Source organism: Rhodnius prolixus, unplaced genomic scaffold, assembly GCF_049639745.1.
Source record: "Rhodnius prolixus isolate KJV_2025 unplaced genomic scaffold, Rpr scaffold_6, whole genome shotgun sequence".
Classification (NCBI taxonomy): Eukaryota; Metazoa; Arthropoda; class Insecta; order Hemiptera; family Reduviidae; genus Rhodnius; species Rhodnius prolixus.
In genome coordinates this window covers 41,116,642-41,144,631 of record NW_027411634.1, presented here as the reverse complement: position 1 = coordinate 41,144,631, position 27,990 = coordinate 41,116,642, and the positions used below count along the sequence as shown (strand labels likewise).

The 27,990-nt window shown below is 35.7% G+C and overlaps 1 protein-coding gene across 2 annotated transcripts in view; it reads left to right on the top strand.

Moving 5' to 3' along the window:
• The window catches only part of Scgdelta (sarcoglycan delta), a 302,399-nt gene that overhangs the window by 65,098 nt on the left and 209,311 nt on the right, over positions 1–27,990 (top strand). For both annotated transcript variants that reach the window (XM_074140522.1, XM_074140521.1), the window contains exon 2: positions 3,676–3,770. In XM_074140522.1, coding sequence (XP_073996623.1) covers positions 3,676–3,770 — 95 coding nt within the window. The remainder of the gene's footprint in view (positions 1–3,675; positions 3,771–27,990) is intronic.

Below are 27,990 nucleotides of genomic sequence, written 5' to 3'. Positions count from 1 at the left end.
AGTGTATTTCAGTGTAACGTCCGGTTTTATAAACTGTAATGTTGGTGACAATTAATATGGGGGGGTCTAATATTCCGAGTTTGGAGAATATTAATGGGTTCGAACCTTGAGAGTGGCAGAAACAGGAAGTCGTGTGAGTGGTCACAACAGATTTCTTTAGGATCATTAGTCAGCGCTTGACAAGTTAATAAATAATCGAGTTAGACAGGAAGGATTGCAAAAAAAAAATGTCACTTCCTCTGCGCTAGATATACAAATGAGTTTTATCTGCGAACCACCAGACAAACAGAATTAGCGTGATCATTCAAATTGTCTCCTGGGTAATCTTGAAGGAGGGAAAAAAAAACTTCTTCGCTTTCCACTTGCAAAAACTACGTGTATAAAAGAGGAAGAAGAAAAATGTCATTAGGGTAATGATAGAGATACGTGACTTCCTTCCGGTTGACTTGCTCTTACCATTAAAATAAGAGAGGAAATTCTTGTAATTGGGTGGCTAAATTTTCACGGAATTTGGTATTTGGGCATAGGAAGTAGACGTTTTGTGGTTTCCTGTGTTAGAAAAATGTGGTTTCTACGTGTGGTGTGTGTGTGTGTGGTAGGAGAGAGAGGGCATTCTAGTTCCGGAAAGGAAAAATCACAGGAAGCATAAGCTTTATGTTCCGCTTTTCCGCACTGATGGTTACCGGCCAAAACCTGTTAACGGAAGTAGCATTGTTTTGAAGGATTCCCATTTCCATGGCTCCTACAATTTCCTGTACTCTAAGCACCCTCACAGTGCGTCATTTTCAACATAAAAGCCTAAGAAATAATTGCCATTAAAGATCCAGGCCAATCACAATGGGGAGTTGAAGTGTGAAATGTAGCCAATAGGTAGCCATGCTAGTGTTAGCTGGCCACGCCCACAACAAATAGGCCATAGCCCACATTAGACAGGCCACGCCTGTTACCAATGAAGTGTTATGAAATATAATTGCCGGGAAAAATTTGTTTGATGGCACCTTTAGGCGGAAAGCTTCCCTCTAAAAATGCTATTTTGAAAATTTTCTCAGAAAATAACCCATAGAATTGTCTTTAAACTTTTCCTTATAGTTCACAAGTAGATATTCGTAGATCTATAATTTTAATTTTAACAATTTTTCTTAGAAAATTCTTTTTCCCAAGGCAATACGAGGGAAATTGGAAATAAGTTTAGTGAGTTTTCCCCCCATTATACGATATTTTAAAACTTAATGTAGGTTGCATTGCTGTTGTTAAGAACAATGTTACAAAATTTTGTGATTGATTTTTGATAGTTAAGGATTCGTGGAACTGTATGCACAACCTGCCAATCATTAGTTGGCTATATTATTATATAGATCGATTGCAATAAAGGAATGACGTTTTATGCATAACCCAGAAATGCATTGTACCAAATTACACTAATTAGAGTTAATTAAAAAGCCCTCTCTCTTGATTTTAAGTAATAAAATAGGTTCCATTGTTGACGTACGTTTTGTAATAATGTAATTCAATAATTATTGTAATATTTAATTCTATTGAAGGAATCTGATTGCACGAAAATGATTGGTTCGATCGTTTAATGTTTTTGTTTTATTTTCCGCTTTAAGAGAGCGGAAGTACTGAGTTCGTGTCAAATTTTAGAGATTAAGGTTTATCTTTTTGAGATCATATGATTCACGATAAGTGTTTTACCGGCAATGATGTGCAATTTATTTTGGGGGCACTTCCTGAGAAGTGGATGCGTTAGGCTTACCCGTAAGTTTTTACATTTCAGGGTAATGTACAGTTTTACGTACTGTACAATGTTGATAAGAAGTACAATGTTGTGAAGAAAAAAAATTGGTAAGATATGACCTTGAGAGTAGTAGTAGGAGAAAGTCATGTGAGTCTTCACAGCTGATTTTTTTCTCTAATAATGAGAAACAGCTGAGAAAGAGTGAATCGCAGTAAGAGAGAAAACATACGATTGCTGCACAATCAGTTCTGTTCAATTAAATGGCAGCCATATGCAAATAATCTCAGGTAATGGCAGTTCTACAAGTGAACAACAGGCCCAATTCCACTGTTTTAGTTTTTCAATAAAATAATCAATATTCCCTAACTTTTTCATTTCCGCTTGCATTAGCCAACATAAAACAGAAAGTATGACGTAAGAATAATCTCGATTTTCGGTCAAATTTTTATCAAAAATTTTTATTGCATATTCTGAAAATTTATCAAATACCTACGGGGGAAAAATTGTTGAAAACATTTTAAAATGCATTTTAATCAGAAATAATTGCTAATAAAGATTAGGCCAATCACAATGGGGGAATTGAAGTGTGAAATGTAGGCGGTTAGTGGAGCCAATAGGTAGCCATGCTAGTAATAGCTGGCCACGCCCACAACAAACAGGCCACAACCCACATCAGACAGGCCACGCCTGTTGCCAATGAAGTGTTCTCTGAACATCCTCGGTGGTCTATAATTTTTTTTTTTTTAATTTCAGAATTACTACAATAGTTTCTTGAACTCTGGAATTTCAAAATATGGAAGTTCAAGGTAAAACTAGCCAAGATATTCCATTTTCTCATTTTTCTGGGCTTCCGCTTCCAAAACAAGATGGCTTAACTTAGAGAAAATTGCTAACGATTATTTTCTAAATTAGACGTTTCTAGTAATAGACGTATAAAAGTAGACATTTGTGTGTCTGTACATCTGTAGTTAGTATGTGAAGGTGTAATAAACATTGACATTGCCCAACTAGGTATTGAATTTAGTAGGCATGATTGAACGTCATGATAGCTCTGTGATTCTGTGCGTGTGTGTGTGTTGTTCATCCCTCTTCATCATCACCATCATCATCAGTCAGCATCATTCCCAGTTCTACACACCACACAACTCTCAAGGACTCTCCACCCTTGTCATACATGTTGGACACCGTCAAGTTTGGCTTGTCCCCCATTGCTATTTGGTACGTACTGACCGAACAAGCGTCAGCCTATTCCTCTTGTATTTACAATCTGTTTTGGGCTTCAGAGTTCTCCCCCAATCGCTGGGCACTTCAAAACCTGGTAAACATTTCCCCTGCTTATGTACTGCTAGCAAGGACTTTACAAATTTACTATCAGTATTACGTTTTACGTCGAAACTTTTGCTTTAAAATTGATTACAGATTAAATCAGTAATTTACAAGTGTCTTAAGTTAATGTAATTCACAATATGAGCCAATGAAATGTTTTTTTTTTCGACAAACTTGATTACGTAAATTCGTATTCATCTATTTCAGGATATATTTATTAATTTTTGTCGCTGAATATTATTGGGCCAGTTGGTTGCTTATTTTTACATAAAAATGTGGGATGGCCCTAAATTGGTTGTAGGATTCTGGCTAAAAGTTTTTGTCTATGTTGGTAGACCTGAAGTCTTTTGGATATCTTTCCTGTACGATATTTGCAAACTACGAGGCTCTTGCATTAATTGCAAGCTGAGGTTAAAAATGCATCCACTGCGAGAATTTTCGGAAGATTTGTTGCTTAGAAGACAATTTTTACGCAATGAATTCACTCGGATTAATCACGATCGGATTTGGCGTTTTTGGCATCAAGGAGCTAGTAATCCCAATCGATCGGGATTATTTTTCTGGAAAGCTTGTGATTAAATTTATTTTAAGGATTATTTCTCCTTATGTTCCAGAAAGGATCAAACTGGCCTCAACTCTTCCGCATCGCCAGGCCCTCGTGGTAGGCGACAGAGCGCACTGGACTACCACACTTCCGGCCAACCATCATGTGAGTACCATACAATTATACATTGCTTCCTTTGCTCAATACTAACACCCAACATTGGTAACAACCAAACTGGTACCTTCTGGACAAGCAAATAGCTCTTTAAAAAGAGGCAATTACAGCCGATTGTAATCCGGATGTTGCCACATTATTTACTTCCTTTCCTTCCCCAGAGATCGTGCTTACTGTGTCGCTTCAATCATCCAGGGAAAATGACGCTGGGAAACTTAGAGTTATCCCGGAGGAAAGCGAGTGTAAGAATGCCATTTTGCAGCAAAGGCGCTTAGATTATGTCATTGATATTGAAAACTGGACAATGCAATGGATTGTTGTCTTGGATGTGCAAAAAAAGGGTACTTAGTTGAAGCATTAGTTTTTGTTTTGAGGTTTTTGGAGGTGGATTGATATTAAGAACGCTTTTTTGAGCCCCATAACTGGAGTCCATAAGTCCAAATTGATTTTAAGTCTTTAGAGCAATTCGTAGTTTAATGTTAGTTTCGAGCGAAGATTCAATTGTCGTTCGAGCTGGATTCAAGCATATTTTAGGAATTAATTTCTAAATTTGATGAAAACCAATTGAAAAGAATTTTCTGATTTTAAGATTTTTCTCGCAAACTGCTTAAGATTCGTACAGTGATTGCAATCACTTAAATCTACAACATTCACCGGAAACGTTTCTAGAAAATTCGAATAAAGATAACAGTGTGATAACAGAGTTTTCTTTTAAAGTGATTAGAATTAAGTATACAACTCCAACGTTCAGATTTTAAAGTGAATTTCAAAAAAGTTTTAAAACTTACAGAAAAAGTCATGTGAGTGTGCAAAACCTCTTTTTTAAACCAAAATCTAGTTAATTACCATCTAGAAAATCTAGATGCATGTTTCGTTCTTAGTTTAAAAATGTGCATTTAAATACTACGAGTCGTATGATTTTCGAGTGATCACCGTTTTGAAATTTGGCCGTTTGCAGTGCTGCGGTCGGCATTTGGCGCATGCGCGCTGTGCGTACCTACATCAGTCAGAAAAAAAGCAGACGCCATTACGGGGAACATGCGAACGTGTTTTTTTAAAAATACGTTTTGCTTGTGAGTATTTAAAATCACTCCGCTTGATTGATAATCTACGCTGACTGTGAAATACGCGCGCTGTGATTCGTTTTTTTTAGTGCTAACAAGTGTATAAATTGGCAAAATGGTAAAATTCATCGTGAGTTAAGGTGAAACTTATGGAGAAAACTTTATAAACAATGAGTTTCGATTTTTTTTTTTTTTTTTTCTAAAGATGGCCTCACAAATGTTCCTAATGTGGAACGAATTAGGCGGTCTTCAGTCAAAAAATCTGAAGATTTGGTGCAGAAAGTTGATGAAAAAGAAGATGCATCTGAATGGCCAGCGCCAATACGGATAATGTTGAGGTTAAAACAACGGTATTGCAAGGTCAAATCAGGCGGCAGGATGAGATTCAAAAAGCTGAGATTATACGATACGATAAGTGTATTAATATTAGAAAAGTAGATTAGACAGTCTTTCTTGTAAAAATAAAATTAAGAAAATTATATGCAGGGTGTCCCAAGCTATATGGATACAGGGTGTCCCAGGCTATATGGATACAGGGTGTCCCAGGCTATATGGATACAGGGTGTCCCAAGCTATATGGATACAGGGTGTCCCAGGCTATATGGATACAGGGTGTCCCAGGCTATATGGATACAGGGTGACCCAGGCTATATGGATACAGGGTGTCCCAGGCTATATGGATACAGGGTGTCCCAAGCTATATGGATACAGGGTGTCCCAGGCTATATGGATACAGGGTGTCCCAGGCTATATGGATACAGGGTGTCCCAGGCTATATGGATACAGGTTGTCCCAAGCTATATGGATAACGACTTTTTCTCGGAAACTAAGATAGCTAGAAAAAAACTAAAAAATACGTGTCCCCTTAGTTTTTTGTTAGGAATCCAAATTTACTTTGTAAATTTTTCTCGGTGCTGCCAGAAGCGAGATACAGGCACCAACTTAATTTTTTCAAATGGGAAGGTGCGGTTTTTATTTAAGAAATAGATTCCTCTATTTTTTTTAAAGAAAAATTTACTTGAACGGTTTTTTTCTGTGAGCGATATTTTAGAAGTTATGAATGAAAACATGATTCTTATAAGAAATGATAAAATGATAATATTATAACGGTTTTTTGATTGAATAAGAAGAAAAGTACTATTTTATTATAAATTTTACTCCTCATTAATATTACAGATCATGCTCGAAATGGCCTCCACCATTAGAGATGCATAGACATGCACTTTCCTGCCAATTGCCCCTTACTGCCAAGTTATGAATAATCACCTTGTTTTTCAGGTATCCCGAAAGGAAATAGTCCATAGGTGGTATTCCCCCCGTGTCAATATAACATGCCCATCAAATTGCCTACCGAGATATCACTTTATATGCCTGATGGTGTTATATCGACACAGGGGGCGATTCAGTGACCACCTCTCTCACCGGATTTGACACCTATGGACTATTTCCTTTGGGGAAACCTGAAAAACAAGGTGATTATTCATAACTTTTTTCTTTCTTTCCTTATTTCTGCTTACCTAAAAGCATTTCTAAATCTAGGTGCATCAGAATCAAGTCGGAATTGCATCTGTAGATGAACTAAAGCAGAGAATAATAGATGCCTGTAACTCGGTTAAATTCTAATCTATTTCTTTGGCAGTAAGGGGCAATTGGCAGGAAAGTGCATGTCTATGCATCTCTAATGGTAGAGGCCAGTTCAAGCATGATCTGTAATATTAATGAGGAGTAAAATGTATAATAAAATAGTACTTTTCTTCTTATTCAATCAAAAAAACCGTTATATCATTTTTTTTTTTTTTTTTTTTGGCGCATCAACAGCTGAGGTCATTAGCGCCCGGAGCTTTTTCCAGTGCACTGCCGGCCTCCGGACAGTGTTCTCTCGTTACAGACAACACCACCGGACAGTGAGCTGTAAGAAGCTCCTAGGAAGAGAAAATCTAAGGGTCAGCTGCTGGATTCGAACCCGGGACCTCCGCGTGGGAGTCCAGTATGCTAACCTCATAGCTAATCCCTTCCCTTATTATCATTTTGACATTTCTTATAAGAATCATGTTTTCATTCATAACTTCTAAAATATCGCTCACAGAAAAAAACCGTTCAAGTAAATTTTTCTTTAAAAAAATAGAGGAATCTATTTCTTAAATAAAAACCGCACCTCCCCATTTGAAAAAATGAAGTTGGTGCCCGTATCTCGCTTCTGGAAGCACCGAAAAAAATTTACAAAGTAAATTTGGATTCTTAACAAAAAAACTAAGGGACACGTATTTTTTAGTTTCTTTCTAGCTATCTTAGTTTCCGAGAAAAAGTCGTTATCCATATAGCTTGGGACACCCTGTATAATTGTTTTTCGTTTATTTCAAATTGGTATTTCCTGTTTTTTTTTTTTTTTTTAAAAAGACTTCCTTTCATACGCCCATAGTAATTTCTACCAAATTAATTGGCTCATATTGTACAAAACCGGAATATAATATTGCCGTATCAAGTCACGTGACTTATCGATCAGTACTGTCAATTTGTCAACCAATTAATAATTTAATACATAATCTAATACCCAAACTGTCAATTGTAAACCTAGTAAGCCTAGAATTTCTTGGAAAATGGTAACATTGGATAGACTGGACCAATAATAATTAATAATTAGTTGTACCTTTAAATAGAAAAACAATGAAGAGTTTTTTAATAAATAACTTGCGCTTTTTTATCGAAGACGGACCCCCTCTTCGCGCAGACAGGTTAGTTATTAATTTTACTGAATTTACTGAGAAATTATTTAGTTTTTATGGTACACCCCGCCAGTTACCAAGTCTGCCCGAGCGTTTCCCGCGCAATCCTGTAGAACCTTCTCCTTCCAATTCCAGGAACAATCAAAATCATTGTTAGGATTGGTCAAATATTTATTACAATTCCAACACTACATTATATATTCAATTATGAAGCAAGTTTGTTGAGAATTCAATAAATAATAAATTAATTTAATTTTGTAGCAATATTTTGATGGCAATTTAATTTAGTAATGTTTGTAATTGTCCAGGGTTTTTTGTAAATAAATTTGAATCAATTATATGAGTAAATTTTTGTCATTTCTAGAGATTTTTTTTATTGACGTGAATCCGTCCTTAAATTTGCCATCAAATGGAGGCAATCCAAAAAAACCTAATGGTAACAAAATTGGGGGGATACAGTTCGGCATTATAGTTTCGAATCTATCGTCTACATCCAAAATTAAATTAGACCACTGGATAGCTAAAGGATCAAAGAATTCATTACGCGATAAGCGAGGACTGTGACGCCATTTTGAGATCAATTTGCTGCGTATCGAGATTTGCAATTAGTAGTAACTTTTGACTCGGAGAAGCTACGATGTTCGTTTAAGTTTTAATCGTCAGCTGTCGTCAAAATCTATCGTTTGTATATAAAACATGAGTGTAAAATAGTGACAGTGAAAATAATAAGGTGTTAGAATAAAAAAAATATTACCCAAAAATATATAATGTCGGCCCTATACGCGTCGAAAAGCCAAAACCAAATACAGGAGATGGTATTCGGTTGGAAAGGGCTTCTCAAGAACAATCTGAATGGTAATAATAAAACACCATACGACCGAGTCAAGCTGTGCCTAGGAACGTAAAAGAATGAATGCGGCCCTGGCGGATCAACGACGAGGGTGTCAATACATCTGCAGCTGGGGCGGTTGAAATTATGCAAGTGGATGATGAAATCGCTTCTACATCGACAACGGACTGTATAGGCATAGATAGTGTTCGATCGTCGATTATGAAGACACATTGTTTCATCCTAAATACATAAATAAAAATATTTTATATAAAAAATATAACCCGTTACGTAAACGTATTCACGTACGTCACACGGCCGTGTCCATGACGCAGCCGCAGTTTTTTTTTTTGTTTGTTTTATTTGAAACAGTTTCCTATAAAATGGATCACACATTGACGTCAGAATCTCTTTTAAAGATTTGTAAGTTTTAAGGGACTATGATCAAGTTAACCGTGGCAAAAAAAAAATAAAAAAAATCGCGCCCTTATTTAAACCAGATGTTTATTCTGATGGATTCAATTTTAAAACTTTTCAAGATTAAAATCCTTTAAAATAAAACAGCTGGTGAACAATTCATAGTATTAAATTGAATCGAAATTAATATTTAATTAAACAAAAAAAAGAAGTACTATATCGATTCTGTTCTATATAAAATTGAAGAAGATAAAATAAACGATTATGTAAATTGTTGCAAAGTATTAAGACTTCATCAAGGGCCAGAGAGTTCATCCGGTCAAAACCCGGGAACGCAGAAATTGGGATGATTCTGGAGCAAAGACCCTTATAATGGGCGTTGCATTATTTACATTTAATTAAAGGCCTACAGGACAGACACTCAGCATTAGCAGCATCATCTCTGCTACTTCAATAATAATATCAGCTTCCGTTCTGTGATTTATCTCCGCTCTCAGTGATTCTCGATTAAATTGTAAGGTTAAGTTGCATTTTATTTAGCTCATTGTTGATGCAAATTTATTTAAAAAAAAAAAAATCTCTTATTTAAATTTAGCTGAGATAGAAAATTATAAGAATCAAATTTGAAAGTAAATTTTCTAAATAGATTTTGGGATCCGCTTTTACGAATTTAGGGTGGGGCCACAAATACGATTATTTCCTACTCAATTACCATACTTTTTCTTACGGAAGTAGTCCATCAATCATCTTTTTTTTTGTGGGGGGGGGATTTTCTGAGGATTGTGTGGGTTAGATGAATTTGTAGTAACATAGTATTGTGTCAGTGTGTGTGAGTGATTATCCCTGATCCACCCCACCACAACTGGAGGTGGGGTTTAGGAGACATATGGCACGAGTATGCAGGAGTCTTCAAATAAATGGACCACCATCGGACTGCTACAGTGCTCAGTCCTCTCACTGAGCTCGACCTAGCGCCACCACTGTCCAGACAGACAGACAAAGGAGGAGCCTCCGCACCTATCAGATCCACTATATCAACTGGATCTCTCCGGTTACCACTTGATTGGTGCATGTCACAAACATAAATTCACTCGAATCTATTCTCGGCCTCTGTGCTAGCACAGTGTTGCCAACCAAGTTGACCTTTGAGCATAAATATCCGTTTTGAGGCCCCCTAAGTTACCAAAAAAAAAATATTTCTGCGGAAAATTGCTCAATTAGGGTGTGTGACCAAAATTCATTGGAAGCTCCAATAGAATCGTATACAGTACTCAGAGCAAATCTATCAGCCCTTTATAGAAGTTTTCTTAGAAATTTTTGGAAATAAAAGTTCTAGATCTCCACATTTACAATAAGAATACCAATTTTAAAGAAAAACATTAGAGCCCCTCCTCGAGAAAATCTTTGAAAAACTGTAAAATTGATTCAATAACGGTGAAATAACCGTTTGGCTGATTTAGGCCAAAATTTTTCTAGTAAACTTACAACGATTTTTCTTTAATAAGTTTCAGTAGATAAATTCAGCAGCCCCCCTCCCAGACACGCCTAAATTCATTTAAAAAAAAAAAAAAAAAATCTGACTTGGGGGGCTCAAAACAGTGGGAACTCAATAATAGAAAATTAGCACAACTACAATAGCTTCTCGTACTAAAGTAGAAAAAAAATAAATAAAGCAATAAAATTTTGGGTACATAAATTTATTTAAGGGACATGAAAATTTATAAATTTTTAATAATTTGCCCCGTAACATTATTTTTATTTAAGTTAGTGCAATGTTTTTAAATAGTTAAAACGTTCTAAACGATAAAAACATATTTAGAATTAAAAACATTTAACTATTATTAATTTTAATTCGTTATAAATATCTGTAAAATTTCTAAACAAAAACAAACTATAAAACTTTCGAGTAGAAATGACTAGTACAAACCATTTCTCCGAATAATTAGTACAAATATGTACTTTGTACTCTTACGTATAATTCAATTATAGAAAATTAAGTTGGCAACTCTGCTAGCTACCTCTTTGGCAGTGTTGCCAATGTCCGGGTAATTACCCATTTTTCGGGTAATTCAACATTGAATGGGTAAGTAAGCAAGTAATTGAACTTTGACGGGTAAAATCGGGTAATCATCTTACTCAAACGAAATAATTTTTCGAAAATTTCAAATTCGATCTAGACTGAATTCAGCTTTTGTAAAGAGCAATAACATTTTTATATATTTAATCTACTTATATTACTAACAGTTCAGTAGTTAAAAGATTTTAATATCGATATAAATTTGGACACTGAGGATTACTGGGCTAAAATTTTTAATATAAAAAAAGCTGATGGTGAACTTGAATTTAAAAATTTAAAAAAAGTTATATACTTTTTGCTTGTTTTACCCTTCTCTAATGTATCTGTTGAAAGAATTTTCAGTGACATAAAAAATATAAAAACTGATCACAGAAATAATTTGTCAACTAATACATTAAAGTCTATTTTAATCACCAAAAATTTTTTATACAAAGATAATGATATTATTAATTTTGAACCAAATGAGGAAATGTTAAATACTAACATTTGGGACAAAAAAGAGGTTTAAAAGTTTATTTTCTGTTTAGTTATGACTATTATAATAATTTTAAATATAAAATTTATAAAAATGTTGCTACTAATTATGTTAATACATAAAAGCTGTAAAATAAAGAATAAAATAATTTAATCATAGTTATTATTTACATACTGTTTATAACCCTTTAAGCTTACAAAGTGTTTTTTATATATCCCGCTTATAAAATATAGTTGGTAACGCTGGTTTTAGTATCGGGTAAAAACGGGTAATTGAACCTAGTGGAGAGGGTAATTCTGATTTACCCCATCGGCAACACTGCTCTTTGGACTAGCTGCTATGGTCAGTTAATGGCGGACACCATATTTTTTTTCTAGTTAGTAATTAAAACTGTCCGGTAGGACAGTTGTATAAGGGTTGATCGTCAAAAACTGCAGGAAAAAGCGTAACGTTTAAAAAACACCCAACTTTGACAATTTTTTTCTCTTTTTCTATAAAAGATAAAATTCCCAAATTTTCTTTAAAATATAGGGCAAACCCTCCTTTATAACTGTAATTTTTTTGCAACAACCCAAATCTAATTGGTTTCCAGAAAAAAGTTGCCGAAAATGAGCAAAAACGGCTTTTTCAAAAAATGTTTTTGTTCTTGTTCTTGTTCTTGTTCTTGTTCTTGTTCTTGTTGTTGTTACCTTTTTTGTAAACTGCGTAGCGCCTAAACGCGCGAACCGATTTTCATGAATGAGGTGTCATTCGATTCGGAATTTTATGTAGATGTGCCTTTTGGGGGTCTCGACGCTGTACACCGAATGGGAGAGGAGTTAGCCCCCTTTATGTAAGGCCCCCTTCAAAATTATTATTACTAATTACTCTGTAAATCTTAGCCCGATTTTGATAAAATTTGGTAGGATGATGGGGTTAGGGCTCCCCTACGTAACATTAAAGCGACGATCTGCTCTTACACTTGTTAAGCGGAAGTATAGCAATCGTTTCAAATTATCGACAAGTGAACCGATTTTCATGAATGAAGTGTCAATCGAATCGAAATTTTGTACAGATTTGAACTTTAAAAGTCTCGACGCCGTGCCTCATAAGGAGGGGAGTTCACCCCACCCAAATAAGGCCCATTCTAAAACTATTATTACCAATATTTCTATATCGCTTAGTCCGATTTTGATAAAATTTAGCACGAAGAAGTGGTTAAAGCTCCTCTACTTGGCTGTGAAGTGCCATCATGCTCTTACACCTACTAAGAGGAAGTATTGCAATCGATAAAATTATCACTGAGTGAACCGATTTACATCAATGAATTGTCGTTCGATTCAAACTCTTTGCTTCTCAGCCTTTTAGGGAGAAGTACTGTAATCGCAGTTTATTTTTCTTACTCCTCTTAAAAGGAAGTACTTAAATTGCAATTTAATTTTGCTATTTACGTACAAATACCTTCCTATTTTATTCAAAACGCTTTCTCAAAAAAATTGTTATTGAGGATGGTTTGTGGGCCGCAACTATAATCATTCTTTAAAAAGATCTCTCCAGTGGTAGTTACGGTAGTAACTTAACACCTTATCAGGTTATAATGATAGAATTGCTTATTCTAAATTTTAAAAAAATCTGTAAAACAGATATGTAACTTTGCAATATAGACAAAAAGGAAAATCTATCCAAAAGGTACAAAAATCTCTTTAACAAAAACTTACAGTTTAAAAAGTTAAGTATAATGGTTGATTAAACGCCAAAAGGTACACAAATCAGCAAGTACCCAACATTTCATTAATACTTCATTGATATTATTTAAGTAATTTTACTGCATTAATTTTCATTAATATTTTTTAGAATTTATTAGATGTCACAGACCCTTATGTTGGCCAGTTCATTCATAATATTTTTTGTTATAATTATGATAAAATGTATATTATAACTTCGTTATTAAATAGGTACTTTATTTTAACTCTATTCCAAATTATTCTTCTGATTTATCTTTAATATGCTTTATTCTGAAGTTGTCACATATATGTACATGCATGTTAAAGTAGAAAAAGACAAAGTTAGAGTCGGCTACTGTTTAAATTTGAATCTCGGAGGATTTAAAACAATATTTTAGTATTGAATTCGTCTTACCGAAATATTCGTGAGCACAAATAACACACAGTTAATAACAAGTAGATTGTGCAACAATAATTATTCATTTCTCAATTGTAATTTAATTTAGTCCCCCTAATTTTATTTATGCATATTTTATTTATTTTATATTACATATATACCTAGAAGAACACTTAGATTGAGAATGTAATTGAAGAAAACTATATTATTTGCGGATAAAGCCAGATTAATTATTACCTATTATTATAAACGTTTGACTACTACATAAAGTAACAATTACATTAATCGAAGAATGAACTTAAACCGTCGATTTTTGTTTAAAAATAAAAATAAATAAATAAAATCATTGATGTATGTTGGTGTAAGCATTTTTTAAAAACAGTTTTTGAATTTTTAGCCTCATATTTTTTTATTTTTTATAACGTTTTCTTTTTAACCTGCAATTAATAGTTTGATTATTATAGATAAATAGATACTACAATCAATCTACAGTGCTACTTGAACATATATTTTGTAGATGAAAATGGCCAGCATAAGGGTCTGTGACATCTAATAAATTCTAAAAAATATTAATGAAAATTAATGCAGTAAAATTACTTAAATAATATCAATGAAGTATTAATGAAATGTTGGGTACTTGCTGATTTGTGTACCTTTTGGCGTTTAATCAACCATTATACTTAACTTTTTAAACTGTAAGTTTTTGTTAAAGAGTATTAATTAGATTTTGTTTTTCAAGAATATGTGTGAATATTAATCAGTGTTAAAGTGAAATTTCGTTTCATTAATTGTGTTTAAGTAATTCTTAGTAATTAATAAAAATCATCATTTACCTAAATATTTATTAAAAATTCATAGTAGTGTTACCATAGTTACTACCTTCACTGCGTTACAATTAGAGGTAAATTTTTACATTCATTAATTTCAAACATTCCTTTACAAAAATGTTTTAATGCCTTCTTTAATCTTCTCAAAATCCTTGTAATCGATTTTTAATTTGACAAATCATTTATTCTTTTGGTTTCAAAAAATGGTTTATTAAAATTATAACCTAACTAACGCTTGAGTTTCTCGTAAACAGGAGCGTTCTCCGTGATGCCCTTTTTAAAATTTATTTCACTTTTTTATTTCTCCCAGTAAAAGTGAACAATTCGTGTTGGTTTTTTTAAAAGAAAATTTTCAGCGGAAATACATGTTTTCAAGTTTCTGAAACATGGACATTGTGTTTTTTTTTGGTGTTTTCAACATTTCTGGGTTTGTTATTTCTGGTTGCTATGGTTACTAACTATTTTGTGGAACACAATTTTCCTCATAGTTCAGCTGTTTGCTTAGTAAAGCTTTTAAAACTTTATTTGTTTACATTTACTCAGAGTTTTTCTTTATAAGGGGTTTTTCTGGGTATGATAGTTTTTCCATTTTAATTTAACATTTTAATGAGGTAAATTTGCTAAATTCTTGGAGAAAACAGCACTTAAAAATTTTTTTTTTTTTCCAGTGCTCTAAAATTTTAATTAACTTCTGAGGCGTGTTATGAAAGTCTGTTTTTATACATATTAAATTACTGATTTCAAATTCTAGTAATATTAAGTAGTTCACAATCTAAAGTAGTTTATTAGTTATCTTACGTTTCTTAATGTTGCAATAACAATAAATTATCAACATCTCACCAAATTAGATGGTTCTCTTGTAATTAACCTTTATTATAATACAATGTTTGCATTTAATTAATATAACTATATTTAATTGTAATCACTAATTACATCTAATTACAATTAATTAATTTAGTTAGAGTGATCTTAAATTGGGTAAATATCGGCAAAAAGGTCTGAAATGGAACTTAATGTAAAACATTTGGTGCCGCCGTGCAGTTTACTGATGTCGCCATTATTGTACACGTAAGAAGAAGTATTGTAATTGTGCAGATTTTTTAATTTTTATTGGAAATGTGATTTTTTGAAATACCTTTCGAGTTCGAAGAAGTAGGTTTTTTTTTTTACAAATAACTATTTCTGCATTACAAGTGTACAATCAAAATGCCAAGTTAGAAGAATTTAAGTCATTATCGACAGAATCTCAAACTACCGGAAGTGTTGCGAGAGAGAGAGAGAGTAAAATTGCCTCGTATTGTAGGAAAGTTGGTAGGCTCTAGATTTAGGCTTGCCTATTATATTTAATTTAGTTTTAAGATTTAGGTTACTTAGGCTTAACGGGGTCTGAAGAATATAGAGTATTTCATGTTGATAGTTGTTGGTACATCTGTAAATATTACATTATTTTATTACATTTTATTTAGAGTGATACATTAGAATGAAAGTTGACCTTCGTATGTGGGTATTTCTTAGGATGAATGTGTCTAATAGGTAGGACATCGTAATTATCTGAGTGAAAGACCCAGAATAGATGTACATTCCAAGGACAAGAGCTTGATGACTAAGGCAACTTTAAAGGCGCTAATGACGTTAGCAGTAGATGCGCCCCCCCCCAAGTGGCCCTTCCTTTTTTTTCCGGCTCTTTTGTACGAGGTGTGGCTATTAAATAACGAGACTGATGCTGCTACAGTAAAACTATGCATGCGCCAAATCCTAACGACCTAACAGCTGTGCAGCGTAAAGCCTTCTCTTTCGGTTGCAGCGTCTCATGTGTTTGTAGAGAAATCTGGTCTGACCGGAACCGACTGTTTGTGTAAGTTGGTGTTAGTTTCGTTTTGCCGAAAGCATGATACTACACAACGTAGTAGAGCAACGAATTGTCGTGAAATTTCACATCAAAACTTGAGATAAAACCGCTACTGAAACTTGATCTTTTATTAAAAGAAGTTTTTTGGCGATGAATGTTAATCACGTGCGCGAGTTTTTGTGAGTGGTTCAAGCGTTTCCAAGATGGCCGAGAAGATGTCGGAGATGATGACCACCCATCTCCCTTCGGTCTGCCCTTCCACGTCCAAAACGGATGAAAATATTCGATTATAATTGATCAACATTACTAGTAGTGAGGTGCTTGCTCAACTCCGGTGAAAGAGTAAGGAAAAAAACGCCCCGATTGGTGGAAGAACAAGTCATCATGGGTTCTCCATCAAGACAACCGGCGCCGGCTCACACTGCATTGTCTGTCAAGAACAGTTTCTAGCCAAGTAAAAACCTCCCAGTTTTAGGCCATCCGCCTTATTCGTGACTTTTATCTGTTCCCTTAAAGTCAAATCTGCCATTAAAAGGAACACGATTTCAGTCCGTTGAAGCTGTGAAAGAAAAAGCGGCACGTGTCATGCAGGAGCTCACAGAAAAAGACTTCCAGCACTGTTTCCGAACAATGGTAAATTCGCATGGAGCGTTGTAGGGATAGGGGAGGGGTGTATATTGAAGGTGATAATAACTAAAAGAAGTATAAATTTAAAATAAAATGTTTTACAGCAATAGTCTCGTTATTTAATAGCCACACCTCGTATACCATCAGATGCCATGGAGATGCTTAAAGCATATATACGAGGGTCGTTTGAAAAGTCCGTGCAAAATCAGAGAGATAGCACTACTGGCGCGTATCGAGGTTATGTTTAGTTAATAGCATCTCTTGGAAGAACACACACCAAGTTTCAGCCAGATCGGTCTATTTCTTTGTGTTTGGCATTCGTTTGAATCGAGGAAGTCGTGTGTTGATTAAACACTACTTCAGGAGACTAAAGAGAAGCTTGATAAACATTATGGTGACTCTGCACCTTCGATTAGAACAGTTTATAAGTGGTTTCAAAATTTTCGGAGTGGCCATATGGGCACAAGTGACGCTGAACGTTCTGGACGCCCTGCCCTGTTGAGGTTACTACTCCAGAAATCATTGATAAAATCCTTGATATGGTGATGGATGACAGAAGAGTGAAGGCGCGTGAGATTGCTAGTGCTGTGGGCATCTCGAATGAACGGGTACATAATATTTTGCATCAACATTTGGACATGACAAAGCTATCCGCAAGATGGGTGCCGCGATTGTTCACGTTTGACCAAAAACGAAATCGTGTGAAGTGTTGCAAGGACGGTTTGCAGCTGTTCCAGAAGAATCCGCAGGACTTTAAGCGTCGTTTCGTCACTGTGGATGAAACATGGATACATCACTACACTCCTGAGACCAAAGAACAATCTAAACAATGGGTTACCAAGGAGGTATCTGCGCGAAAAAAGGCGAAGACCGTTCCTTCGGCCGGAAAGATTATGGCGACTGTCTTTTGGGATTCGCAAGGAATAATCCTCATCGACTATCTGGAAAAGGGTAAAACTATTACAGGTGCATATTATTCATCGTTGTTGGACCGTTTGAAAACCGAGCTGCAAGAAAAACGCCCACGATTGGCCCACAAAAAAGTCCTTTTCCATCACGACAACGCACCAGCTCACACCTCAGCAGTTGTGGTCGCAAAATTAATGGAAATAGGATTCCAACTCGTTTCACATCCCCCCCTATTCTCCAGACTTGGCTCCCTCAGACTACTATTTGTTCCCCAATATGAAGAAATGGCTGGCGGGAAAAAGATTTTATTCAAACGAGGAGGTGATTGCAGAAACGAATGGCTATTTTTCAGACTTGGACAAATCCTATTATTCGGAAGGGATCAACAAACTAGAGCAGCGTTGGACGAAGTGTATAAGCCTAAAAGGAGACTATGTTGAAAAATAAAAAAGGTTTACCCCAAAAAATTAAGTAGTTTTTATTTTTGCACGGACTTTTCAAACGACCCTCGTAGAAGAGTGAAGCTTCTGGTGGGTGTCCTTGAGGGCTCATAGTTAGGCACCTCAAAACAGACGTACATTTCCGGTGTTATACCGGAACACCGACACTTTCTACTTGTTCGCGCACTAATTTCTCTTACCTTCTTAGAGAAAGAGTAAAGTAATCGTAGTGAATTACTACGCACCGGAAGTCAAGTGCGTGTGTGTTTCCCCCCCCCGTTTGTACAAAAGGTCCTTTTTTTCCCCCCCTGTAACTAGAAAATTGCAAACTCTTTGGGCCCAAGTCAGATTAGTGATAAAGAGTGAAATTTCATTTAATCGGGGAAAACACATTCCAATGTGTTCATGTGGGAAAGTGTGCGAATTTAAATTCAATATTTCCCGCCGCCCTCCCCACCACTGTAATCTCTAATTTCCCAATACAGCTATTACGTTGATTGAATTTTCATTTGGAAAAGCGGAAATACATTTAAAATTTTCCATCAATATTCTCCATGCATGCACACTAAGACACATGCACCATACACACACCATCTATACATACAAACAAATGCAACACACAAGCTAATAACATCAGACCAAATTGCATACTATATCAGTAAACAAACATTATTGTATCCTAGATTGCAATAATGTTGTGTCTATGTGGTGTGTGTATATAGCCCACCAGTAAGTGCATGTAAGCATCTGGAGGTGGAGAGAGGGGCGCTTTTGCAGTATGCATGCAATAAGCAACAATTCTGTTTGCCATGGCAACGGTGTTCTGTCTGCTTGATTAAGGGTGGCTTGGAATTTTAAGAATAAATTTGTTTGATTCTTGTCGATGGTGATCAAAATCAATTAGTAATCCAATAATATTAAATCTGTTGAAAATGGTTGGTGCTGGATATCGCCTTTGATTACATCCGGTTTGTTGTATCCGGTTTCGCACCTCCATTCATCTTCAGCGGTAGATTTAATCAGTTCGTTGTTTCGGCGCGTATTATCTGTTGCGCTTACAATAAATACAATCACACTCGCAAGTTTTCTTCTGACTTGTAATTTATACTGAACCTTAAGCGGGAAGTAGTAGCTCTTCCCTCCTCCAAGTTCCTCCATTTCCTGTGACCATGATGGGTTTCACGATGAGTTTTAGGGGTCCCTTCCTAATTTCTATGATGGGGCCAATGTGGGTATTTATTCAGGTGTTGGTGGCGCCCCTTCCTAAAAAAAAAGGGGATACTAGAAAATATCCCTAAATAATTACTTTTATATCCCTCAGTCCTTGGGAAAAAAAGGCTCCAGAGTAGTGAAGGAGTAAAATATTATTTCTGTCAAAAAGTAAAAGATGGCTCAAGTGATTACTTGTGGCCTGGATAGATTGCGCTGGCTCCCATCCGCTATCCTACTAACACAGTCACAATACTTCCTTTTTTTGCTGTGCACGATTTTCATTCGAAAGGTTATCCAATGCCCTGGAACATTCCCGCAATGATGGGGGTGGGGGAAAGTGTACAAGTTTGAACTTATCCCAGAGCTTAATGAAACCTCTCAATAATTTATAGCCAATCAATCTTGGAGCAGGTTGATTGGTGATGGAGTCGTGTGGGTAGGGGTTGTTAGTTCGATTGGCCAATGAGGTCACACAATGCATCCCCCCTCTCTGACCCATTTTGATTGAATCAAGGCCATTCTCCTGGCCAGGTGTATGCGGGGACAGTAACAATTAAAAACAAAAACAAAACAAAAAAATGGGATCGTAAGTTTATAATTTACATTGAACAGGTCTCAACATGTCTATGCCTTATTAAGGTAGATAACATCTTTTTTTTTCAACTCTCTGTATTTTATTGCGGGTAATTAATAAAGAAAATAAATTGAATGAGGGCCCATCATGAGTTGGCTAACTCAGGATACTGGCGAAGGGAATTCCAAGGACGTCGTTGCCCATCATGCAAAGCCACCCCGTCGCTTCAGTCTTCGTGGAGGATTCGAGGGAACAGTAATTTTGATGCAGGCTGTGAGGGTTGGGAGAGCTTGGAATGGAGTTTTGGTTTTAGCGGGATTTGGCTAGGAACAAAAGAGATTTTTAGGTCAGAGCGGATAGTCGTGTCAGTTTTTCGATTGGAAGAATTGGATGCGGTTAAGACTGAAGCGCTTAGCTGGACTTTGCAGTTCCAAGTCCGTAGGACTAGAATGGCCAATCGTTAAAGTATCAAAAGAATGAAAAAATAATTGCCATTTCAGTCGTGATACATTTATTATGCCGGAGCTTTCGTCATCTTCGGGACTAGGTCATCTTCAGGGCTGTGGAACATATTTACAGATTGTTAACAATGATTCTATTAAAATGAATATGTATAATATAACGAAATTTACAAAAATTATTTACCTAGTTTAGAAAGTAACATTTTACATTACAGGGTTGGTATGTCTTCTGTCTTGTCTGTTCTCATGGACTGAGTGTGATCGGTCTATGTGTAATATGTGTTAGGTTGTGTGGAAGTCAGTGTTGCCAATTGTCAAGTATTTTGTAGTAAGTTTGCGTATATGTTGTTCAAATTGTTCGTGTCTGTTTTGAAATTTAGACTGTTTTCTGTCTTAGATATGTATATCATTTCTAGTACTTCCCTTTTTGGTGTGTTGGTTTCTGATTTAAGTATCTTTGTGTAAAGTATCAAAAGTTAAGTTCAAATTGTTTAAGTCGGCCATGAGGGTTCCACATATGGGCGTTAAGTTCTAAATCACATTCTCAGGCTCTGCTGAGCATTGTATGACTCAGATCCTGTGTCCTGTTGCAATGAAAGAAAATTTGAACCATTTCCATTAGGTTACTTCCGCCCCCCCACTCCAGTAGGAAAAACACAGTGAAAATGGCTACCAAAGTTAACTGTGCTGGAAAATTTACAACTGTAAATGAGTTGCGGTAGTTTAAAATTTTAGTCTTATCAACCAGATGGTCTAAGCTGTCACAATACTATGAATGTAATTATGCACTACGAGGTGGTATGCAAATTTAGTTTTCTTTGGGAATTTAATAAAAAAGAAAAGGAAAATCCCAAAAATGTATCATGTACACACTATAAATGTTAAATTTTCTTTTAAATGACGTTCAACAAAATAAATAAATGCGGGAAAAAAAAACAGACGGGTCAATAAGGAAATTTGACAGGTCATGCAATTTCTCCACTACTCAGCCGGCTGCATGTAAACACCGGAAACTGGGAAAATAATAAATAATAAAAACGAAAAACAAAAAACTAACTTTGATCTCTTAACTGTACTTCCGTTTTTTTTTCCTTTTAAACTGAACACACATACATGCACACGAACTTCCGCAACTACGTAAATGAAGAAAAAACTGGAAACATATTCGAAAGTGGAAAAATTTAAAATGAAAAATATCCTCTAATTTTTGGGGGGATTTTCAATTTTTCCATTTTTTTAAACCGGAAATAGTCGTTTTCTGTGGAAAAGTTGAAAAGTTTAATACGAGTAGTATCGAGGTTTCGCTGTACCCAAATCAAGTGATTACTTCTCGAGATTAGTGCCTACAATTTCCTGAAAACTTGGGGTTTTCCAGCAGAATTCTGTTTAAGGCACTTCTAAGAGTGCGAGTTTTCTCTTGAAGTGTCTTCACTGATATTGTACAGTGTTGCCACCTGTATTAAAACTGTTCCGGTAGGACAGTTGTACGAGTATAAGGGTTGATCGTCAAAAACTGCACAAAAAGCGTAACGTTGAAAAACACCCAACTTTGACAATTTTTTTTCTCTTTTTCTATAAAAGATAAAATTCCCAAATTTTCTTTAAAATATAGGGCAAACCCACCTTTATGAGTGTAATTTATTTGCAACAACCCAGAACTAATAGTTGCGAGAAATAAGTTGCTGAAATAGCCTTTTCAGAAATTGTTCTTGTTCTTCTTGTTACCTTTTTTTTTTGTAAACAACGTAGCGCCTAAACGCGTGAACCGATTTTAATGAATGAGGTGTCATTCGATTCGGAATTTCATGTAGATGTGCCTTTTGGGGGTCTCGATGCTGTACATCGAATGTGAGAGGAGTTAGCCCCCCATTTATGTGAGACCCCTCCAAAATTATTATTACTAATAACTCTGTAAATCTTACCCCCGATTTTGAAAAAAAAAATTGGCAGGGTGAAAGGGTTAGGGCTCCCCTACGTAACATTAAAGCGACGTACTGCTGTTACACCTACTAAGGGGAAGTTTTGCAATAATTTAAAATTATCGTTTCGTGAACTCATTTTCTTCAATGAAGTGTTGGTTCAAAAAGTAGATTTAGATTTGCATTTTTTAAAGGTTTCGACGCTATGTATCTTTAATAGATGAGTTTGCCCTACGCTGGTCAGGTCCTCTCTAAAACTATTATTACTAATCTTTCTACAATGCTAAATCCGATTTTCCTCAAATTTAGCACGACAAAGTGGTTAATACGTGAGTCTAAAGTGCCATCATGCTCTTACACCTACTAAAAGGAAGTTCTGCAATAGTTCCAATTATCGACGTACGAACTGATTTTAATGAATTAATTATCTTTCAATTTGAAATTTTAGATACACGGAGATACAGTTTTTTGTGGTCTCGATGGTACACATTTAGGAAGGGAGTTTGCCCCACGTAAATAAAGCCCGCCCTTTTAAACGGTTATTAATAATAATTCTGTAAATCTTCGCCCGTCTTTGATCAAATTAGTCATAGTATTAATAAGAATCAAATACGTGATTGAATTTCTGAATTTGACGGCAATTGGCTGACCGGAAGTGCCACTTTATCCAAAATAAAATTTCCGAAATAGAAAACGGCTCCTGCGATTTTATTCCAACTTTGTGCAATAATTATGAACACATAAATCTATAATTTTTACAGGAATAATTGTTTCCGGTAATTAGATTAAGAGTAAGGGAGGGGGGAGTACCGACTCTACCGAGATTCCTTCTAGAGTGGTAAGCACTGAATGTGATTCACAATCACGTTCAGAATTTGATGGAAATTGGCGAGTTAGAAGTTTGAGGTTAAGAAAAAGTCGATATTTTATAGATTTTAAAAGAATTAAATCGAAACTATTTAGAGCGGAAACACAATCACGTATTCACAGAATGTGAAAGAGGACAAATAGCTCGACTAACACACACACACACACCACCGCTAATTGCTGAGCCACAACTTTGGTCCGAACAATTTCTCTACAATTAATCAAAGTTAATAAATAAAAGCGATGGGAGTCTTGTGAGAAGATTACCGCCTCATCCCTGGGATAGCCTTGGAGGCAGAGACATTACCTTTGTGGCAGAGGCGGCGGTCTCTAGTGTCTCTTGTATTTTGGTGGGCATATGGTCATAAATAGACAGCAGAAGCTAGTCTGTCGGTGGCAGTACCAAAAGGGGAGTTGTCTCTAGCTGGAGATTACAAAAGGGAACGGCTCCAGGACCAGGGCAAGGAAGCTCCATTACGGTCGGTGTGCTTCTCATGCTTATAGTGGAAAGTTTAAGCTTAAACCACGCACTCTCCGCCCACCCTCCACTCAGGGAGGATGCAGAGGGAGCCTCCCATTACTCCTGCATCTTATTCATTTTCTCCTTTCCCAGCTTTCTCCAGCGAATAGTTCAAATCCACTCCAGAAGCTTCATAAATTCCCCCAAAACCAGGAAGCTTGCCATTATTAGCATGAAATTAATATGTGGGGGGCCTCCATATTAATACAAATCTTATGAACATACAGCCATAAACTACATCAAAACTTTTATAAATCGCCCCCACCCCGTCCGCTCTACTAGCGCTGCTTCTATTCAGCACGTTTTGTGAGAAAATTCTTCCACCTCAGCTCCAGGGCTCTTCTTTGCAAGAATGTCTGTGTGATTTTGGTTTTCTATTTTATCAGCATCTATTATTCCTCTATTTTAATATAGTTATCCGTCTTCTCTTTTCTCTATCCGTAATGGGATAATCTGGAATTTTAGAAGTGAATTTATTTAAACGGAGGGGATGACGTTAAGCTCCGTCTGGAGTGTTCTAACGCAGTATAACCGGAAATTCCGAGTCTTCTTTTTATTTTCCTAAATTACCTTGATCATTTCCGGAACAGTTGTTCTAGCAATCGTTGGTTTAAGCCAGGGGTCCCCCAAACTAGAGGCCCGCGGGCCACATGCGGCCCCTTGAGGCCCGCAACACTTCCGGAAGGGTACCTCTTTCATTGGTGGTATGTGGCGGGCCTCGCTCACGTACAGTACTACTACCGGTGACACGGTAAGCACGCGTCACGGCTCCGGAAGTAGTGTGAAATAATAGCAGACGTAGGAAGAAAGGCAAAGCACTACTCGTATAACTAAAGCGGACATAGGCCACCTCATTAGCCAAAAGTAGGTCCATAATTCCCACAGAAATACTGGGCAGTTTGTTAATTTAAATTTATTTGTTCTTTATCTTAAACGTGCAGTGTGCATAGAGATTAGTTCATAGTTTCTTTTTTATAGTCCGGCCCTCCAACGGTCTGAGGGGCAGTGAACTGGCCCCTGTGTAAAAAAGTTTGGGGATCCCTGGTTTAAGCGATTTGTTGAGAGATCCTTTTACATAAAATGTCTCTCTCTTAGATCTGTACGAATGCTTCATGGCAGTAATAAGTTAGTAGTAACCGGGACTTAGACATATTTTATCCCGATGAAACATATGTTTTTTATTTGCTTTCTATTGTTATTTTAGCCATATCCGATTTTAATAAATAGGTCGACGTATTTTATCCCGATGAAACATATGTTTTTTATTTGCTTTCTATTGTTATTTTAGCCATATCCGATTTTAATAAATAGGTCGACGTATTTTATCCTGATGCAACATATGATGAAACATATGTTTTTTATTTGCTTTCTATTGTTATTTTAGCCATACCCGGTTTTAATAAATAGGTCGACGTATTTTATCCCGATGAAACATATGTTTTTTTATTTGCTTTCTATTGTTATTTTAGCCATATCCGATTTTAATAAATAGGGCGACGTATTTTATCCTGATGAAACATATGTTTTTTATTTGCTTTCTATTGTTATTTTAGCCATATCCGATTTTAATAAATAGGGCGACGTATTTTATCCTGATGAAACATATGTTTTTTATTTGCTTTCTATTGTTATTTTAGCCATATCCGATTTTAATAAATAGGTCGACGTATTTTATCCCGATGAAACATATGTTTTTTATTTGCTTTCTATTGTTATTTTAGCCATATCCGATTTTAATAAATAGGTCGACGTATTTTATCCCGATGAAACATATGTTTTTTATTTGCTTTCTATTGTTATTTTAGCCATATCCGATTTTAATAAATAGGTCGACGTATTTTATCCCGATGAAACATATGTTTTTTATTTGCTTTCTATTGTTATTTTAGCCATATCCGATTTTAATAAATAGGTCGACGTATTTTATCCCGATGAAACATATGTTGAAACATATGTTTTTTATTTGTTTTCTATTGTTATTTTAGCCATATCCTATTTTAATAAATACTCGTAGGTCGACGTATTTTATCCCGTTGAAACATATGTTTTTTATTTGTTTTCTATTGTTATTTTAGCCATACCCGGTTTTAATAAATAGGTCGACGTATTTTATCCCGATGAAACATATGTTTTTTATTTGCTTTCTATTGTTATTTTAGCCATACCCGGTTTTAATAAATAGGTCGACGTATTTTATCCCGATGAAACATATGTTTTTTATTTGCTTTCTATTGTTATTTTAGCCATATCCGATTTTAATAAATAGGTCGACGTATTTTATCCTGATGCAACATATGATGAAATATATGTTTTTTATTTGCTTTCTATTGTTATTTTAGCCATACCCGGTTTTAATAAATAGGGCGACGTATTTTATCCTGATGCCTTTATCTCAATTAAAACCTCTAACTAAATTGAAAATTATTTATGGATATGGATTGAGGTAAGTAAATATTCTTTTTTCAGAATTTCCCAAAGAAACGAAATATATTCATAAGTTTTAATTTGTTCTCCAGAAATAAAAAAAAAAAGTATTCCAAAATGATGACGTGAATTTTAGCCTTAATTTCCGCTAGATGGGTTAATCTAAATTACGCACACTCAACAGAATTACTTCCGTTCGTATTTTATTGTCAAATAAAACAAAAATTAATCTTTTTAAATAAATAAATAAAATAAACAATAAATAGAAATAATTTGATTTTTTTAAAATAAATATTTATTTTGTAGAGGTGATTAGGGAGGGGAGGGTCGAGATAAATAGAAAATTGAATAAATTCTGAGTGTTGTGAATGGGAGGGGGTAGGGGTCATCAATCAGCTGGGCCCCCTCTCTAATCTAGACAAGGAAAATAAATGGATATATAGACGGTGGCACGCCAGCACACAGGGGGCTACAACGGAAGTCAGTATAGCATGAAGTAATTCTGTTCGGGCTCTCCGTCTACAGCTAATCAAGCCAATTCTGACGAATAACGGGAATAATTTCCTTTTATTCGCATCTCAATGCCCTGTTTTTTTTTCCTCCGGTTGGACCAATCACACGCGCCGATTATACTGGAGACGATGCATCCAATCACATGTCCTGGATGAATGTTTACTCTTGTCGTCAATTAAGGGTGGCCAATTTTTGGACTATTTACGCAGATTTGATTACAGCTTAATTTTTTGGACCATAAACTTTTTTGTTCTTTGTTTGTTTACACTTTAATTCAACATTTCAATTAATTTAAACTTTCCAAGGGTGAAAATAAGGTTTTCTTTTAATTTCAACGGTTCAAATAATGATGACGATTTTAATTTAAAAAAAAATGCGTACAAAGAGTGAAGCTCAGTGATTAGCTTACTGGATTCCCTCGGGCTTCGTTTATCCAAGCTTACGAGGTGTTGCTATTAAATAACGAGACTGATGCTGCTACAGAAGAACTATGCATGCGCCAAATCCTAACGACCTAACAGCTGTGCAGCGTAAAACCTTCTCTTTCGATTGCAACGTCTCACGTGTTTTTGTAAAGAAATATGTCTGACCGGAACCTGACGTGTTTGTGTAAGAGGTGTTAGTTTCGTTTTGCCGAAAACATCGATACTACACAATGTAGTAGAGCAACGAATTGTAGTGAAATTTCACATCAAAACTTGAGATAAAACCGCTACTGAAACTTGATCTTTTATTAAAAGAAGTTTTTTGGGCGATGAATGTTAATCACGTAAGTGGTTCAAGCGTTTCCAAGTTGGCCGAGAGGACGGTCGGAGATGATGCCCGCCCGGGTCGCTCTTCCACATCCAAAACGGATGAAAATATCCGATTATAATTAATTAACATTACTACCGTGAGGTGCTTGCTCAACTCTGGTGAAAGAGTAAGGAAAAAAAAAACGACCCGATTTGTGGAAGAACAAGTCATCATGGGGTTTTCCATCAAGACAACCGGCGCCGGCTCACACTGCATTGTCTGTCAAGAAGACGCTTTTAGCTAAGAAAAAAACATCCCAGTTTTAGGCCTGACTTGCCCTCCATGTGACTTTAGATCTGTTCCCCAAAGTCAAATCTGCATTGAAAGGAGAACACGATTACAGTCCGTTGAAGCTGTGAAAGAAAAAGCGGTACGCGTCATGCAGGAGCACATAGAAAAAGGACTTCCAGCACTGTTTCGGCACAATGGTAAATTCGCATGGAGCGTTGTAGAGATAGGGGAGTGTTGTGTATATTGAAGGTGATAATAATTAAATATGTACAAAATTTAAAATAAAATGTTTTACAGCAATAGTCTCCGTTATTTAATAGCCACACCTCGTGGTTTGACATTACTCCAGGGTAGGCTC